Source organism: Diabrotica undecimpunctata, chromosome 3, assembly GCF_040954645.1.
Source record: "Diabrotica undecimpunctata isolate CICGRU chromosome 3, icDiaUnde3, whole genome shotgun sequence".
Lineage (NCBI taxonomy): Eukaryota > Metazoa > Arthropoda > Insecta > Coleoptera > Chrysomelidae > Diabrotica > Diabrotica undecimpunctata.
Genome location: NC_092805.1, coordinates 122,378,742 through 122,398,507, shown reverse-complemented (window position 1 = coordinate 122,398,507; position 19,766 = coordinate 122,378,742). Strand labels below are relative to the sequence as shown.

The following is a 19,766-nucleotide window of genomic DNA, read 5'->3' as shown; positions in this document are numbered from 1 at the left end:
ACACCACACCTTTCCTACTGGTGCCGCAAATAGGCTTCGTCTGGGTGGGTAAATTCATTTAATCTCGACACATCCAGCCCGTCTAAGCCTACCTATTTTTATGAAAGATATTACATCTCTATCATTAACTATTTCTTTATACTTCTCGTACAATTCGAAATTACATCTCCTTCTCCAAATACCATTCTTACAAAGCCCATTATTCTGCGTAGTATCTTCCTTTCGAAGACGAGCAGACGATTTGCGTCTGTCGTACTGTCTTTACTCCTGTTTTAACTGCCTCAATAACGATTTGGTCACAGCTGCTTCATTGTTTTTCATTTGATTTAATGACTTTGAGACTTCTTCAAATGTTATATCTGAAATGTCCTCTGAACCCACATTTTGGACTCTTCTCAACTTAAGGCTGTCTTTTTTTATTTTTTTCTCTACATAATTCTGTGTAAAATTCCTCTATTTGATTTATTTTGACTTTATCTGTTATTACTTGTATCTTCAACTTTTATTTTTCTCGATAACCGTTGTAATCTATTTGGTGTTATATTATCTTAAGTCTTTTCGCACTGTCTTTTATTAAGCTGTGGTAGTACGCGTGCATTCGTATCGTTTTTGTTCTTTTGTTCAAGGCTTTTTGTCTCTTAACTGATTTTTTCCTCCTTGTCCTTCCTGCGATTTGTATTGCAGTTATTACCTGCGTTATTGATAGCTTTTATTAAGTTATCGTTTATAGATTCCATCTCATGTCGTCTATGTTTATTGTCTCTAGGTATTTCAGAATTTCCTCTTAGAAGAAGATGGTGTTTTCGATTGGATACCATCTTGTTGGGTGTGTTTTTGTTATCATTTTTTATATCTTTTTTTGGAAAATCACTTCTACCATTCTATGAACACTTCCCACTGAACAGATATTAAGGACTGTGACATTATGAATCATGTTTTTGTTGTTAAGGACAAAATCGATTTTATTTTTGGACTCCATCTGGACTGGCCCATGTCCATTTTCTTTGGGCTTTTTAAAAAGCCATTCATTGCAAAGAGGCCATTTCGCATAAAGAAACCCGAAAATATTTCTTTTTCTTCTTGAAGTGCCTATCCGTTTCGGATGTTGGCGACCACCATGGCAATCTGTATTTTGCAAACTGCTGCTCTTAAAAGATATGTGGTTGTTGTGTTGAACCACGTACGTAGATTTTTCAGCCAGGAAATCCTTCACCTTCCTGGTCCACATTTTCCTTCTACTTTTCCTTGTAGAATTAATTGCAGCAACACATATCTTTCACTGTTTCTCATGATGTGACCGAGGTATTCGATTTTGGCTGTTTTTATTGTGGTTAACAACTCTTTTTCATTTTGCGTTCTTAATAAAACATCCTGGTTAGTAACGTCGTCGGTATAGGATATCTTCAGGATTCGACGATAAAGCCATATTTCGAAAGCCTCAATTTTCTTGCAGGTAGCGTCTGTGAGAGTCCACGACTCAACTCCGTACAACAGTAAAGAAAAGATATAACATCGTAGTAACCTCATATTTATGAGTACTGATAAATCATGGCATTTGAATAGCTTAGCCATTTTTTGAAATGCAAATCGTGCTTTCTCTATCCTACATTTTATTTCTAGGGAATGGTCCCAATGTTCATTGAAGCAATGAAACGAAAAAATATTTCACCCCTTCCATTTCTTTGGCCGAATCCGTAGGGGCTCACTGCAATTTCGGTTTCGTTCAGTTTATATCCCAACTTAGTGCTAAATTAAACGTAGTCTTAGATAGAGGGTCTCCTGTCGTACTCCTCGATTTATTCTAAACGGTTCCCACTTCTGCCTATGTACTACAACTTTATTGCCTGTATTGGTTAATGTTATTTTTGTCAGTTTAATGAGTTTTTTGGTATGTTTATCTATTTTTATGCAGAATTCCTTTGTCTATTTTGTCATACGCTTGATTAAAATCTATAAATTGTGTATGTAGTGCTAGGTTATAGGATTCGTAATTACTACTTACGTATTACTAGGTAAAATTTTTATTTTAAAGTGAATATCTAGTCCATTACTAAACTCCCTCTCCTAAATCCCGTTTGATATTATATTATCTTCTCGTAGTGTCATATCCAGTTTTTAGTTATTTAAAAAAAATTTTATATATTACATCCAGTAAGCAAAGACTCCAATACCAGCTGTTATATGTTATTATACAATACAAAATCTTGGAAAGACATAGCTTTGGGGCGAGACGGATGTTTTGGATCCGCAATCTCCGAGAATGGTTCAACTGCTCATCTAACCAGATATTCGGAGCAGAAGTAAACAGAAGTATTCATATTAATCGCCAACATTCGAAAGAAGATGGCATTTTAAGAAGATCAGATAAAGGAGTGCTATACATCTGCAATTGGTAAATACTACAAGATGGCTTTTGTTTAATACTGGAATTTATTAAATATAGTTTCAGACCAGCTTTCTATTATCTTTTCACCAACGCATTTTAATATTATCATCTTATGAATCACTTCCATCATGTTGGAACCGCCTTTTTTCACGAACCTATAATCCCATTGCTTCCTGCACTTATTGTTGTTGACATTTCTGATAATTTCTTTTACCTCATTTGTATCGAGACTTCCATTTTTACTTGGATTTGCTCTGGATCAACAGGATAGTTTTTTGAGATGTTTCTAAATTGTGACTCCTTATTACTTGTTCGAAATATTGTTTCACGCAGTTTCATTACATTACTCTGCTGTTTTGCTTTTTAATAAAAAATCTTTAATATCATTGTTATTAAATTTTCTTGTATTTTACTATGTTTTTCTTTCACTTAGTTTCTTTTCGTGATTATGCTTTGACAGTCTGTATATTAAATCATTCTTGTTTAATTGTGTGGCGCCATACTTTTTGTGTACATTTCTGCTACCTGTTAAACCGATGCTTTTGTATTCCTCAAGATATCTTCAATAATACCTTCTGGTAACAATTTTGCCAGCTTGTTTCTCTCAGTTTTGAAGCATAAAATTCTCAGTTTCTGGTCTTTATTTTATTCTCTGGTTATTTCTCGGAAATTGGTTAAATATTTTAAAAATACGTTATTTATTGTAACGTTATAAACGTCACATGTTTGTTATTTTTCTTCAAATAATTATTAATTATTTTGTATATATATATATATATATATATATATATATATATATATATATACATATAATAGGTAAAATAGACTTAGAATACAATTGAGAAAAAAAAATGTGAAATGGATTGCCAAAATCACCGTAACTTATGTATATGGCAAAAATTATAGCAAAGCGATCAATTCCTCCATTGTTCCTTTTCAATGACAGATTTATATTCCAGAATTATTTTGAATCTCAGTACCTCATTTTCATCATTATATTCCTTTTTGTTCTACACTTTGTAATTAACCAACAATATTCATGTTATAACAAAACTTCTACAAAAGTAACGAAAATTTACCTTAGCCTGTGGAAAGCATCCCTCCTAGAATCTTCATTATCACTATCTTTTGGATGATGAAACGCAGAAAACGGCGAAGATTCATCTTCAGAGTCTCTATCACCAAAGAATGAACTAAAAAACATTTCTATTAGTTTTAAACAAACATATAACCAAAACAAATCAGATATCTTAAAGCTTCACATTTTAAAATTAGTTAAAGTGTTAGAGGATGTCAAATAAGTTATATTTTTTTTAATGAAACACCCTGGATTTAACATTAAATTTGTTGTACAGGGTAATAATAACCCAATTTTTCATAAAAATAGTAACAAATTTAATTCTATGTATGATTAAAAATGAGTACAATATTGATAATCTGTTATATCCATAGTTTTTAACGATTTTCGGAATTTATAAGAAGATTTTGATAACATTCATTTGAAAACTCGTCATTATTGATTTGTCATTTACTGAAAGTTTAGCATTATTGTTTGTTAATTTAGTTGTTATTCTAATTATCATACATTAATTTTGCTGTTAATGAAATGACACAATGAAGTGGATGGTAGGTAAAACACTCATTATTATCACTAAGAATGTATTATAAACGGTTTGCTAAGAGGCGACTACTTAAAACAGCAAGCTTGAAGGATTTTAAAACGAGAAAAGAACAAAAACTACTACTATAGTGAAAATTACGACAGTTTGGAGTAAAGCTACGTTGCATAAAAATGGTTTTGTTGTATTCTACAACTTTATTTAATCCATAATTACACAGTTAAATTAAATAGTTACAAAATGTATGCTAAGGTATTGTTGATAACTATACTTTAACTTTAGTGGAATCATATTTTTTTAGATCACATAAATAGTGTTCTGAAGTTATTTTCTTGTCGCATCTTAAAGTAATTACTATTTTAATGTTTAAAATAAGTTTACTGACGTTTTAATTTTCACTTCAATTGTGGATTATTCTCATTAAAATAGTAATCACATAAATAGTGAGATATTTTATATTTTTTTTGCTGAAGAGTATTATTGGAAGAGGTTATTGCATCACTGCTCCTATTCACAATAATGCATTGACTCAATTTGATCTATTCTGTAACTTTTAACAACTCGAATAGAAATGACCAAGTCGAATCGTAATTACCCGAAAACGGAATTTTGAATATCTATCGCGTCGTTTTTGTGTTTTGATTGGCATTCTGTAACACATCGTAATCAGTGCAAATCGAAAACACGAACTTCTATTTGATGCGCTCAGAAAGTGGTGGCAACCCCGCACTGACTGGAAAGACTAGTGCGGCGCGCAGATTTTATCAAAAAAAGAAAAAGTATTTAATAATATATATTACTGATATGACGGAGAGATTATGTCACTGGACCAATTACATCCAACAACTATTTAATGATGAAAGAGAATAACTGTCATTAGAAATCACCGAGGATACCGGACCACCAATATTAAGAGAAGAAGTCATCTATGCCATCAAAAACACAAAAGAGGGTAAAGCTACTGGACCAGATGATGTGCCAATCGAATTATTAAAACTCATCGATGAAGATGTTATTGATGTAATGGTTGAACTCTTTAATCTAATATATCAGACTGCCACAATCCCCAGACAATGGCTGCAATCGACCTTTGTAGCAATTCCCAAAAAGCCAAGTGCAACAACTTGCTCAGATCACAGAACAATAGCTTTAATGAGTCACACACTTAAAACATTTTTGAAAATAATTCACAGCAGAATTGTTAAAACTCTTGAATATGAAATTAGTGACACACAATTTGGCTTTAGAAATGGTATGAGTACAAGAGATGCTTTGTTCGGCTTGAACGTGCTGGCTCAGAGATGCATGGACATGAATCAGGACATGTACTTATGTTTTGTAGAGTTTGAAAAGGCATTTGATCAGGTTCAACATAAAAAGCTTGTAGATATATTAAAAAACGAAAATATTGACAGTCGTGATATGAAAATTATATCTAACTTATATTGGAATCAAACTGCCAAAGTAAGAGTTGACAATCAGTACACCCAAAATATTTTAAAATACAGAGAGGAGTCCGCCAGGGTTGCGTGCTGTCCCCACCACTTTTCAATGTCTACAGTGAAGCGGTATTTCAAAAAGCGCTCTCAGACTCAATAGAAGGTATATCTATCAATGGAGAAGTTTTGAATAACTTACGTTTTGCAGACGATACAGTAATAATGACGGATAACAACAATGATTTACAGAGCGTAATGCAACGCCTTAATGAACGCTGTCATGAATACGGACTGAAGATAAATTTAAAGAAAACTAAATGCATGATCATGACTAAATCTGCACATCCAAATATCCAATTGACTATTGAAGATATTGTAATTGAGAGTGTTAATAACTATAAATACTTAGGAACATGGATAACATCAGATGTAGACCAAACAAAAGAAATTAGGACACGCATTTAAATAGCACGTGCATCATTTTTTAAAATTAAAAAGTTTCTTTGTTGTCGGGATATAAGGTTAGAACTACGCCTGAGAATGCTTCGATGTTACGTGTTCCCTACTCTTCTTTATGGCTTGGAAGCGTGGAGACTAAAACAAGTCCATCTGAATAAGTTGGCTGCCTTTGAATTTTGGTGTTACAGAAGAATCCTACGAATATCTTGGATTCAAAGAATGTCAAACGAGGAAGTAACTAGAATGATAGGAAATGGGGCGGAAATAATATTAACTATCAAAAGACGAAAACTTGAGTACTTAGGACATGTGATGAGAGGGCAAAAATACGCATTATTACAACTTATTATGCAAGGCAAAATCCGAGGAAAGCGAAATGTGGGAAGACCTTAAAAACTTAAGGGAATGGTTTGAATGCAGTAGTGCAGAACTTTTTAGGGTGGCAGTCAACAGAGTCCGCATAGCCATGATGATTTCCAACCTTCGATAGAAGATGGAACTTAAAGAAGAAGAACTTAATAATATTTCAAACTTGTTGTCACGTAGTTTGTAGTTTTGGTTTGTTTTGGCAAGTTTGAAAAATTCAACACAAGAATACAAAATGGCAAGCGGAACACCAAGAAATAACATTTGTTGAGCAGTTAAATTAATTGGTAAACTTTATCTCTGAACATAAAATATTATTGCACGGTAAAACCAAACCGTCAGAAGCAAACAATAATAATATAATTGATAAATTGTGGGACGAGTTAACTCTCATAGAATGCCATGGATTCAGGACAAAAATCAAAAATCAAGAATGATACCCATATCTATTTGGAAATCCATTGTACACGACAAAAATTAAATATACAATTATCAAGATAAATAACACTACAGCTACAGCAGCTACAAAAATTAATCAACTGCTAATTGATTTAACAAATAAACGTCACAACAATAATGATACCACGGCGCAAGCGTCAAGACCAATTTCGATGTCGAAATTTGATCTCGCCAGAGCTTGTCTAGTCCAAATCAATTTCTACCCAACGTTCCGATAGTAGAAGTCAAGATGAGCTATATAATGCCAATTCCTAAAAATTCCGATCCGACTTGCTGACCTCTATTCGACTTTACTCATTTCTATTCGATTTGTAGTTACAGAATAGGGCTGAATATGAACTTTTTAATAAGTTTCCTGAAAGATTAACCGAAAGAGGTCGACCAGTTCTTCTTCTTCAGCCTTCAGTAATCCAACTTTGGACATAGGCCTCCCCCAAATCAATCCAGTGTCTTCTGTTTTGCGCCACTTGCTTCCAGTTGTGTCCTCCGATCTTCTTAATATCATCAGCTCATCTCATTTGTGGTCTTCCTCTGCTTCTCTTTCCTAACCATGGCCTCCACTGTTGTATTTCGTGGTTCCATCTCTTATCGAAGCTCCATTTTAATTTGGCGGCATGTTCTCCTGCGTCTTTTACTTTCGTTTTGCTTCTAATCCATTTGTTTGTTTTTTTGTCTATAAGTCTCACCCCGAGCATTGATCTTTCCATCGCTCTTTGTGCTTTTACTATTTTATCCATATTGGACTTGGTGAGTGTCCAAGTCTGTGAACCATACGTGAGTATAGGGAGGATACACTGATCGTAAATTCTGGTTGTCAAATACTGTTGTATTTTAGTGCTTTTCAAGATCCAACTCAGTTTTCCAAATCCTGCCCACGCTAATCTTATTCTTTTGGTAATTTCGGCAGTTTGATTTTCTTTGTTAATTTTCATTATCTGTCCCAGGTAGATGTATTCGCTTACTGTTTCTAAATTTATGTCGTTGAATGATATTTCTGGAATGTTCGGGGTATTTGTCATTATTTTTGTTTTTTCCAAGTTCATCTTAAGACCTACTTTTTCCGAAGCTTAAAAAAGTTGCGTCATCATGGTCTGTAGTTCTTCGAAACTTGTAGCGAATATTACAATGTCATCAGCGTATCTTAAATGACTCAGTTTTCTTCCATTAACATTTACTCCCTTATCTGCCCAGTTAATGTCTTTGAACACGTCTTCAAGTCCAAGTGTGAATAGCTTTGGTGAGATAACATCTCCCTGGCGAACTCCTCTGTTGATTGGTATAGCTTTGGTTTTCGCATCAATTTGTATTTTCATTGTAGCTTTCTTGTAAATATTGTGTATGAGCATTCTGTATCGGGAGTCTATCCTGCAGTTGTTCATAGCTCTCTCTATTGCCCAAAGTTCTATGGAGTCGAATGCCTTTTCATAATAAACGAATCCAATATATAAGTTCAAGTGATATTCATTGGCTTTCTCTATTAGAGTTCTGACTGTAAGAAGATGATCCGCTGTACTGTAACCTTTTCGGAATCCTGCCTGCTCTACCGTTGATAGCTATCGAGCTTCGACGTTTACCTGTTAGTTATTATTCTCATAAACAGTTTGTACATTTGGGAGAGCAGGGAGATTGACCTATAGTTCTTGAGATCTCCCCTGTCTCCCTTATTGAAGAGAAGTATTGTCAAACTTTCATTCCAATCATCTGGGACTTCTCCTCTGTGAAGACATTCGTTGAAAAGTTTTTTCAATTCTTCGAGAATAATTTCATTCCCCTCCTTCAACATCTCTACAAGTATTCCATATGGACCCGGAGCCTTATTGTTCTTTAGTTGTGCTGGTCGACCAGTTACCAGAATTTAATAAAATAAACTGATTTTTTGGTTTACTTTAAAAAGAAAGTATATAAAACACCTGCAACAGTATGCGATAAGGTAATAACAGTAGCAAAAATCTTTATCATTATTATAATTTTAACACATTCAATTTTTAAATATTGCTGGCTACTGTCATATTCAGACAAATACCTCAAGTTACATTGACTGCTTTGTTCCGACTTCCGTCCTAACATGTCATTATTGTCATTTCAATCAGTTGCTATCAACAAATTCTCTTAGACACTTTGTCTCACGACTAGCAACCTAGAGTGGAATCTTACGTTGCCTTGTTATCTATTACTGCTGTAACTTAAACATCCTAGTATATAAAATCGAATATTGTAACTCAAATTTAATTTAACAACATTTAAAGGGTTTTTACCCATTTAGTGGCTCAAAACATGTACATCCAGTAAGTATGAACCACATTTTTGTATTAACCTTGGTCAAAATTTTAAATTTCATGTTTGCTTTAATTCAAGTGGTTATACTTTTAGGATAACACTGGTAATGGAATAATAATTCCGAAAACGTTATGTGATGTAGCCCGATAGGGTTTTTTTAATATATACCTTTTATAAAGGAAATTTTAAATATTTTTTTTTTTGTGATACATGGTATAAAGCCAGCTACAGGAATTTAGTTTCCGTGTGAATTTCTTGTTATATTTTTTGGTACTGACTGGTTATACTCTACAAACAGATCACAGATTGTTGCTTCGAGACACGTAGTATGGTAACGCTTTAAGACAAAACGTTAAGTCGTGTGAAAAAATACAAAAATTGCATATGGTTTACTCACAAGATAATTATCGTCCTATTTAATACTTACTTGAGTCTTCTGGTTCCTTTTCCAAACTTGCTCTTCCTCTTATTTGTCATCGTACTAGTAGTACTAGAAGTATCACTGGGTTCTAGACTTCCCGCTCTAGGTGTAACGTAGCCGCCACCTTCTACAGCAATTGGAATAATGTATTCTCTAGGAGACTTTCTTATAGGTTCACCAGAAGAAGCTACAGTCTCTGTGTCTGAATCTTGGGTCGATTGCCGAGACAGATTCGATCTAAAAGTAAAAAAGGATACAATATAGTGGGTCTACACTAAGTCGAAAATACTCACTTTTGAGAACTATTGGACCGTTGAGTTTGGAAAACTCTCGCAGCGGGAGGTTTTATAGGAGGAGGCGAATGGATCGGTTCTTGGCTCTCTTGTTTTTCGAACGCTATCGGTATTATCCTCTCTCTTGAAGAGTTGTCTTGTTTTGGCCTTGGTAGAGTAACTTCGGTAACAGGAACTATGACCTCTGTTCGTTGTGGATTGTAACCTACAAAATAAAGAAAAATAAAAAATGTAATATTACAATAGATACATTTTTATTGGAGTATTTTTCTTCACATAAGGCAAGTTAAAATGCCTAAAGGAAGACCTTTAGGCATTTGAAAGAGATACCTAAAACCGTAGGTATCCGTTGCCACAATCAGAATTATTGTATTAATAATAATAGTAATAATTGTATTTTATTGGTCTGGTATTACTAATAATACAAAAAGCTATTATAAGGTTTTTTTTATATTGAAAATACAGTATATAAATTTAATTACCTTCAACGTTATGAGCCATTTCAGTCTTGAATCCCATTGCGGTAGGCACAGGGTAGTTCAATTGTATCTCAGCTTTGGCAGTCTTTCTCCTGGGTAAAGTAGCAGATTTTAATGTAATTTCAGCAGAAGATACTTTATTTTCTTCGACGTCCTGTGGTTTGTCTTCTACTTTTTGGACTGGCAAGTTGTCTAACTTAGGTGGCACATAAGGTTTTGGTCCTGGTGGTGGTGAAAGAGGTTGAGTCAGCATACCAATGTTACCAGATGCCGATCTGCCGCCAACTCCGAAAGGTACGGGAGGTTTTCTTTCTATACAAGGTCGAGATTTTGATTTTCTTGCTCCTTCTTTATCTAAGGCACTTGAGATAATACTAACAGCGTTACGAACACGCTCCTTTTTCTCTTCTTCAGTCTCTTTTGGCTCTTCTTGAGGTTTTTCTACTACCGGTTCTTCTATTTGTTCTTTTTCTTCAGACTTTTTAACAGGGATTTTTTTGTTTAAGGCACCTAAAACAAAAGAAATATTAACACAATGTTTATAAGAAGAATTGCAAGATAAAAAAAAAATTAGTTCACTAAGAGATTCGTACTAGATTCCGTTTTGTTCAAATGTTTCGTTTGATTTACAAAAACGCTGTTTCTAAATGTATTTACAGGAAAAATTAAACGCTTTTATGTTTGAGCGACGGATTTCGATTTAATGAAGTTTGAATGACTTCTAGTTAATGATAAGGATGGTTGGCAAGATGCCATTATGTTGGTCGATGACATCTCGGGATACTAGGAAATTTGACGAAAATGGATTGCGATTTTGAATATTTTTTAATAGAATAGAACTTTACAACTATGTTATCAAGTCGAATTTATTGCAGATTTTATTAGTGTATTTAATGTGTGATTTAATGATTTTATGAAGCATAACACTATAGTTTCCTGTATATTTTTGTCATATTGTTCGATGTAATGTAATACTATATTGTACAGCGTTGAAAAGATTTTAAAGTACCCTTTATTTCACCGATTTTGGCCATAAAAGATTATTTATGCTCGGATGGAGAAAAAGTAAAAGAAACGTTAAAAAAATTGCCATAACGATATCCTTATTTCACATTTGTCAGCTACACTTTATTCCACGGTACAAAGTTGATTAGTACAATTCTTCCGTACACGGTTGCATTGCAAAAATAAAACATTGGGTCACCTTTAAATGCGTTCGAACGATCACTAATTAGTTCTACTGATTAATAAACTGCGAGGCATAAGTTATTGATATAACTAAATATTAAATAAACAATAATACAACAATTATATAACTGTATAAATCAATTAAGTCACTTATCTACATGAACAATTAACACTATTTTTTTTATTTTTTTTATTCAGAGAAATGAATAATTAATAAATTATATTTATAAGTTGTTTATATGTAGTTTATTACCCCATGAAATAAAGCCGAAAAATCACTTGAAAAATCGAAAAATTACAGGGCGCTATTTTTAATCTGGAATATCTGGGGGAAGTCAATAGAAAGGCCGTATTGTCTCGTGGTTATCGAAACTTTTTCTGCGCCATGAGCAAAAAAAGAGACGTTTTTCATTCATTTTAATATTGTGAAAAAACTACGCATTCTAAACTCGGACAAGATATTGAAGACGGTGGCGCATAAATTTGCAGGCATTGCAAATTGGCAAATCTAGCGAGTGTCAGTAGCGTACTTTAGTGCACAGTGAGCTTGTGTGATTTTTGATACGATATTATAGTGAATAGTGGAAAGTTTCCACTGAAACTCGTAGATATAGAATTCTATTATTATTGTTAAATATATTTATATATATTTCGTTATTTAGAGGTGAGTACATTAAACAGTTAGCTGTGTAATTTAGATTTATTGATTTGCCATAGGTACTTCTTATCTTAAATGAAATCATGAAATGGCAAATAACACATTAAACGCATTGTAAAATTTAATACAAAACTATTAAGACTTAGATGTCTAATAAAAAAAAAATCAAGAATTAATTTATTGTAATTATAAAATGTAATAAAGTTTTTAATCGAGATTTTAATTTTAATCGAAAAGTCAGTAATTAATTATTGTATTATCAATTTTTTTTAATTAAGAAAATTTCGAAAAATATATAGAACGGGGGTCGGCAAATAATTTTAAAAAAGGGATACTGTTAAAAAATGTTATCGCCATATTTCAGTTAAGGTAAGAAATATTGTTCATTATGTCCTTTTAATTTTTGTTCAAGTTTACTGGGTAATAAAGCAACATTCAAATAATAAAAATACTTTAATTCACTTTCGTCAAAATATATGGCCTTTAAAGTTTCGGGGGAGTTTTGCATAAAACCTTGTCTTGATTGGTCTCTTGCTCTTCTCAGTTTATTTCTGTCTATTACGTTTTTCGTGTTAGCGTTGGTAACAATTCCAAGGTCGTGTACTACTGCCGTTGGCACAGCTGCTGCAGATCTTTCCGATAGTTCATAGCGGTCACAGACTTTGGACAAAGTAGAAAGTTTGAAATAATTTTGAGTACACTTCATTTTTGTATTGATATTGACATGCGAAGTCGAAAGCAATTCATGATCTATTTCTGTATCAGTTTCTAGCTTTCACGGCATGCGGACACAAACATTACTGAAAGCCACAGCAGCTCCGCAGATGGAACTAGTCTAAACAAACCACGATCGCCAGGACATAACTTCTGTTAATAATGCCAACATCCTTTTTTTAGGTTTTCAAGCCTGTAGAGGGCAGAGGATGTAATTTTATCCAAATAGTCGTAATAGGTATTCTTATTACCGTTACTAAAGGTAACTTTTGGTAGGTATTCCAATTCAATTTGTCAATTTTATTTTAATTTTACGATTATTGATCCACCCTATTGTATATGCTTGTTCAATTGAAACCCATCTTTGGTTTTGGTGTTTGCAACTATTGCAAATTCATACGCGAAAGCAAGCATAAGAAACGCATGTTTATCTAATTGACAAGCAATAGTGTCGAAACTTTAAGAGTGGAAGAAAGGAGAAGAATGATAAGCTGCGACCAGGTGCATAAAGCACTTCATCAACAGACAGTAATGTGGCATGTGTGGATTAGAGAAAATCGTCGAATTTCAATCAGAGCAATTTTAGAAAATGTTGGTGAGTATAGGTGAGTATATCTGCCACAGTATCGCACACAAACTGGGTTACAGCATAGTTTTTGAACAATGTGTTTATTCCCTTTTTCAGGGGGACAAAAAAGCTTGCGAATAGGTTTATCTTTGCAACATCTCACGGAATACAGGGAAAACGGTAATGACTTTCTTCCGACAATAATAAAATAGTTGGTAACGAATCTCGGTGTCATTATTGTAACCATCCAGTAAGATATCATCGATTCAATGGAAACACGCAATATAAGCGACTGAATTTAGTTACGTTATAGAATTTAAATTTTAAAAAACGGAGCACTTGCATTGTTAAGACAAAAACTTAAAATTTTAATTTTCTTTAAACTTTTATTATTATAATAACGTAAACACAAACGAAACAAACTGTCTTAAGTAATTTCTAATAAAACTTATGTGCTTATCCGAAAAAAATGCATAAAAAATCAGAAATAAAAAATATACTATTCTTATCACTTTTAAAAATGCAAACGTAGCTGTTGTTGTTCTATTGTTATTCTTTTGTTCTTGTTAATGTGATGTGTGCAGGCATCTATAAATCAAAAAGGCCGGGACACTTAACAAACGCTCAAGGAAATCCAATAGTTGATATTGAAGAAACAAAAACAACATGGATGAACTATGTGACAACAACATTTGAAGACGATAGGAATGTCACCATCACACAAAATAAAAATGACAATACCGGACTACCTATTCTCGAAGCGGAAGTAGAAGCTGCTATAAAGAACATTAAGGAGGGAACAGCCGAAGGACCAGACGAGTTCTACTCAGAATTTTTGAAAATTATGGATAAAGCCGAAGTAAAAAGACTTACCTTGATCTTCAATAATATATACCAAAGTGGAAAAATACCCCAACAGTGGCTAAGATCAACTTTTATAACAATCCCTAAAAAACCCAATGCCAAAAAATGTGAAGATTATCGAATAATAAGCCTTATGAGCCATCTCCTGAAAACTTTTTTAAAAATTATACATAAAAGAATGTATAAAAAGTGTGAAGAACACATAACAAACACACAATTCGGCTTCAGGGATGCATTGGATACTCGAGAGGCACTTTTTGCAATACAAGTTCTCTTTCAAAGATGTAGAGACGTGAATTGTGATATATGTGTGTGTTTTGTTGATTACCAGAAAGTGTTCGATAGAATAAAACATGACGAACTGATGAAAATATTAAATTCAATTGGTCTAGACAGCAGAGATCGCCGTATAATAAACAATATCTATTACGAACAAACTGCAGCTGTTAGAGTTGGGGATCAGTTAACAGACGACATAAAGATAAAAAGAGGTGTGCGACAGGGATGTATATTGTCCCCATTATTTTTCAATACATATTCAGAGCACATTATGAACCTAGCGCTAACGGACATAGACGAGAGAATACTTATAAAAGGAGAACGATTGAACAACATAAGATACGCTGATGATACTGTCATTTTTGCAGACAGTCTTGAAGGTCCGCAGACACTTGTCTCCAGGGTGGCAGAAGTAAGTAGCAGGTTTGGGCTTGATTTTAACATCAAAAAAACCAAATACATGGTTATAAGCAAAAATAGGATACCACCTGGTCAATTACTAGTTAACCAACAACCTATAACACAAATCACCAACTTTTGTTATCTGGGTGCAAACTTAAATGAACAGTGGGACCAATCGACGGAAATTAAGATAAGGATCCAGAAGGCAAGATCAGCTTTCGTCAAAATGAAAAATATCTTTAACAGCCACGATATAAAATTGGAAATAAAAGTTCGTTTACTAAAATGCTACGTATTCTCCGTTCTTTTATATGGCGTGGAATCATGGACCTTAACTGAAGCATCACTGAAGAGACTCGAAGCATTTGAGATGTGGTGCTATTGACGCATGTTGAGGATTTCTTGGATAGACAGAGTTATCAACGAAGAAGTACTACATAGAATGGGTAAAGAGCACGAACTAGTCATAACCATAAAACGTCGCAAACTAGAATAACTGGGCCATATAATGCGCAATGAACAACGATACAACCTACTTCGGACCATACTTTAAGGTAAAGTGCATGGGAAAAGAGGTCCAAGACGAAGAAGGATATCCTGGCTGCATAACCTGCGAAAATGGTTTAACTTAACCACTACCGGACTTTTCAGGGCAGCAGTCAACAAAGTCAGAATAGCCATGTTAGTGTCCAACATCTATAACGGATAGGCACCATAAGAAGATGTGAGAAAACTGTCGAATCAAGCCGAATCAAGTGTCAAACACAATTTGAAGTTTAATTGCGTTGATTTAATCTCAAAAATTATGGTAGTAAACCTCGAAACAGCGGCTGCTATTGTTGCGTTGCTTTAAGACGGAAGAAGTGAGCGATATGTTACTCAAAAGTATCAAATATCCAATACTACTGTGCACCGTATTTATATACGTTTCTTGGCAACCGGAGCTTACACTAGACGACTGGTTGTACAAATCCGAAATCAACTTCAGTAAGTCCGGAATACTGACATAAGTGAACGAACATTTAGACGAAGGCTTGGAGAAGCAAATTTAAGCAGTCACATACCTGCAACAGGCCTTTCAACTTCTAGGTCGCCATCGAGTTCCGCGGCTTCAGTTTGCCAGAAACCATGCTCATTTTACTGTAAATAATTGGAGGTACGTTTTATTTACCGATGAGTCCAGGTTTACCTTGCGGTCATCAGATGTCCGTGAGAGAGTATGGCAAAGACCACATGAGCGTTTTGCAGAATGTACCCTCAGTCCTAGGGTAGGCTATCAAGAAGGGGGCTCAATTATGGTGTAGGCTGGAATTTCTCTAGAGGCACTTACATAATTGTACATCGTTCCGAGAGACTCCATAACAGCTGCCAGGTACAATGATGAAATTCTCCAAGATTTTGTTGTGTCTTATGCTGGTTTTGTTGCAAATAACTTTGTTCTGATGAATGATAATGCCAAGGGTCGCAGTGCGAGAATCATTTAACAGTTTTTAAATGAAGTAAACATTCCTGTAATGGATTGCCCAGCATTGAGTCCAGACGCAAACCCAATCGAACATGTTTGGGGCATGCTTGCGCGAAGGATACGAAATCGTGTTCCTGCCCCTTTAACCCTTTTAGAGGAATGAAAACTTATTCCTCAACAGGATATTTCTCATTTGATTTTAAGCATGCCAAGGAGAATTCAGGCAATAATTCGAGGACGTGGAGGAAACATTCATTATTAAAATCAGTTTTTCCGGACACATGATTTAAATTTTCATTAATTGAGCGTCATTTTGTTAGAACATTTACGTTTTTTTTTTCTTGATTTTTAAATTGTTATCTACTGAAACAGCTCTTTGTTCAAAAGTTAAATTTTTATTAGAAATTACTTAAAACAGTTTGCTTCGTTTGTATTTACGTTATTATAATAATAAAAGTTTAAATAGTTTAAAGAATTTTAAGTTTTTATTTTAATTTTATTTTATTCTTCTTATTTGATATTAATTACAATCTACAATTTTCAAAATATCCGATTTCCGATATTCCTCTACTATAAAACAACACGCACATTCGTAAAAGCATGGAATTTAATAACAGTACAATTAAATATAACAGAATGTTTGAAGAACAAAAAATTCTTACCTTTAACTTTAATGGGAGTACTCGAAGTCAAGCTCGCTTTTCTTTCAAATTCCTTTTTGAAACCATCGACGCTAACACCAGGTATAAGTATTTTCTTTGGTTTTTCGGTAACTGTAGGTTTTGCTTCCGTTGGAGAGATGAGATTCTGGAATTTCTCGGCGGCTTCAAATATTCTCGATCTTCGTCGTTCTATTGGTTTGGATGGTTGTTCAGGTGAAGGTTCTTTCGTTTCTATATCAAAAATATAGATAAGTCAACAAACATACTATCGCCAAATCATTCTTATCAGTAAGTTTCGGATGTTCATTCGTTTATATATTGATAATATACCTATTGATATATTTTGTTATTAACACATATTTTACAATTTTAAACTATTTTGCTTATTTTATTAGCTGACTCTTGTTTTGAAGCATATTTTAATACCATTATATATTTCGCTGAAGTCTTTTAACTACTATAACAGTTTATGAGATGGACATAATTTAAAAAAAAATTAAAATCAGAGTTGGATACTATTATCATGATGTTTCAGCGGCTTTAGAAGTTGGAAACATTGGTTTTTTTAGTTATTTTAAAGAATAAATAAAGACTTTTGGTTATGAACATTCATTATGTGCGATTTGTATTATTTATTGTACGTGAATTTGTGAGGTAAGAATATCAAAGTATTAAGGTATTGACTATGAATGTTCATATTTTAAGGTTATATCAGTGTTTGATTTTACTTATTTTTTACTGCATTTCAAGGTATTTTGTTGTTGTTTTTATCGGGGTTATTTCAAAATTAATCAATAAATCATTGTATTTATTTACGAAGTTAAAAAATATTTAAATTACTGTTTTGTTCTTTTTTATGTGCTAGTGATTATTTGGAATACCATATGGAATAAAAATCAACGGGGAACAACTTAATGTGATTAGATATGCAGACGATACAGTAATTCTGTCAGATAATATTGAAGGTTTCCAAATTCTGATTGATCGTATTCACGAGATAGGAGAGGAAATGGACATTAAAATAAACTCAAACAAAACCAAATTTTTACTGTTTAGCCGTGACCCACATCCTGATGCAAAGCTTCAATTAAACGCAGTCCAAGTTGAGAAAGTTCACAAAATGACATATTTGGGAACTGCGATAACGGACCAACTAGATCCAGACAGAAATAAAACGTAGAATAGCAATGACTAAAACTACTTTTATGAAAATGAAGTAATTTATTTGCAATAATCATATCAGTTTAGAACTAAGACAAAAAATGGTTAAGTGCTAAGTTTGGTCCGTACTTTTGTATAGTGCAGAAGTGTGGACGCTAAAAGTATCGATCAAGAACAAAATTGAAACATTGGAAATATGGGTTTATTCATAGACGAATGCTGAAGATACCTTGGACAGCGAGGAAAACTAATGAAGAAGTACTAAGGAGCGTCAACAAAGATAGAGAACTGCTAAAGACTGTTAAACATCGAAAAATGTCTTATCGGGGACATATAGTAAGGGGAAGTCGATATAAAATATTACAACTGATCCTTAAAGGCAAAATAGAGGGCCGTAGAGGTGTAGGAAGGAAACAAGTTTCTTGGTTTAAAAACATTCGTGAATGGACTCAGATATCAAATGCAGGACAATTATTCCATATTGCAGAAGATCGAGAAGCCTTCGCAATGGTGATCGCAAACGTCGGATAATTCTGATACGGCACGCGAAGAAAAAGAACTGATTATTTCCACTAAATGACTAACTATATTCGTTTTGTCGTAGTTTAAATTTAAACTTAAACTACGAGAAAACAAGTATCTTCAGTCTTTTACAGGATAAAATCACTGGTGATGAAAAAAGAATAAAACATTAATTCAAACATTTTTCAACTTCACAAATAAATTCAATGATTTATTGATTTATTTTGAAATTAGCCTGATAAAAACAACAAAATAGCTTGAAATACATTAAAAAAATAATTAAAGTTTTAATCAAACAATAACATAACCTTAAAATATGAACATTCATTGTAAATATCTTAATAAAGATGTTTCAAAACCTGGTCGACCTCGTAAATACGCATGCCCGAAAAAATAAATAGACCCTAAAAACATTTACCATTTTAATTTCATAGGAAATTAGGCGACAGGGTAGGATTTGCACGTGTTAATGATGTCGAATATTTCCAATAAACATGACATATTATGTTTAATCTTATCTTAAACATTTCAATTATTCATCGCATTTTTATTTTATTTCACATTGAAAGATGTAATAAAAATTTACGACTTCCCGTCTTCACTGCCGATAAGAATTGCTGTGTAAAAATGTAAAATTTTTTCATTGCTCTAATTTCGTTTATAAATAAACCTTTTAAGAACTGAAAAAAAATCTAGAGGACAAATAAATAAATAACAAATCAATGTATAATAGAAAAATAATAGGATTTTGGTTTTAAATTCAGCAAAATATGTTTATACAAGAGGTCGCTCATACAAAAAGTGGTACTAACTTATTTAACAGTTTTATATAAATCCATTTTTAGGTTGTGATAAGGGCCTCAAACAACTAAAAACATTTTTTTTAAATTAAATAAGCCCAAACTAAAGTATAAGAAACTGATAGAACAAGTTTTGGTGAATTCAAAAATAATTGTGTGTTTTTGAGCCTTCAATCATCATTTTTTTTTTCAGTTTTAAATTGTTTATAAGTTGAAAACGACCAACTTTAGAGGAAAATTACAATTAACCTTTTTTATTCATAATGATCCAAAAAATGATAAAAT

The 19,766-nt window shown here is 33.2% G+C and overlaps 1 protein-coding gene across 1 annotated transcript in view; it reads right to left on the bottom strand.

The window, feature by feature from the left end:
* The window catches only part of Nuak (Nuak family kinase 1), a 100,697-nt gene that overhangs the window by 47,230 nt on the left and 33,701 nt on the right, over nt 1–19,766 (bottom strand). Inside the window, exons 7-11 of the mRNA XM_072526831.1 lie at nt 16,999–17,229; nt 10,202–10,708; nt 9,720–9,924; nt 9,433–9,663; nt 3,466–3,579 (exon numbers count right to left, since the gene is read on the bottom strand). Coding sequence (XP_072382932.1) covers nt 3,466–3,579; nt 9,433–9,663; nt 9,720–9,924; nt 10,202–10,708; nt 16,999–17,229 — 1,288 coding nt within the window. The remainder of the gene's footprint in view (nt 1–3,465; nt 3,580–9,432; nt 9,664–9,719; nt 9,925–10,201; nt 10,709–16,998; nt 17,230–19,766) is intronic.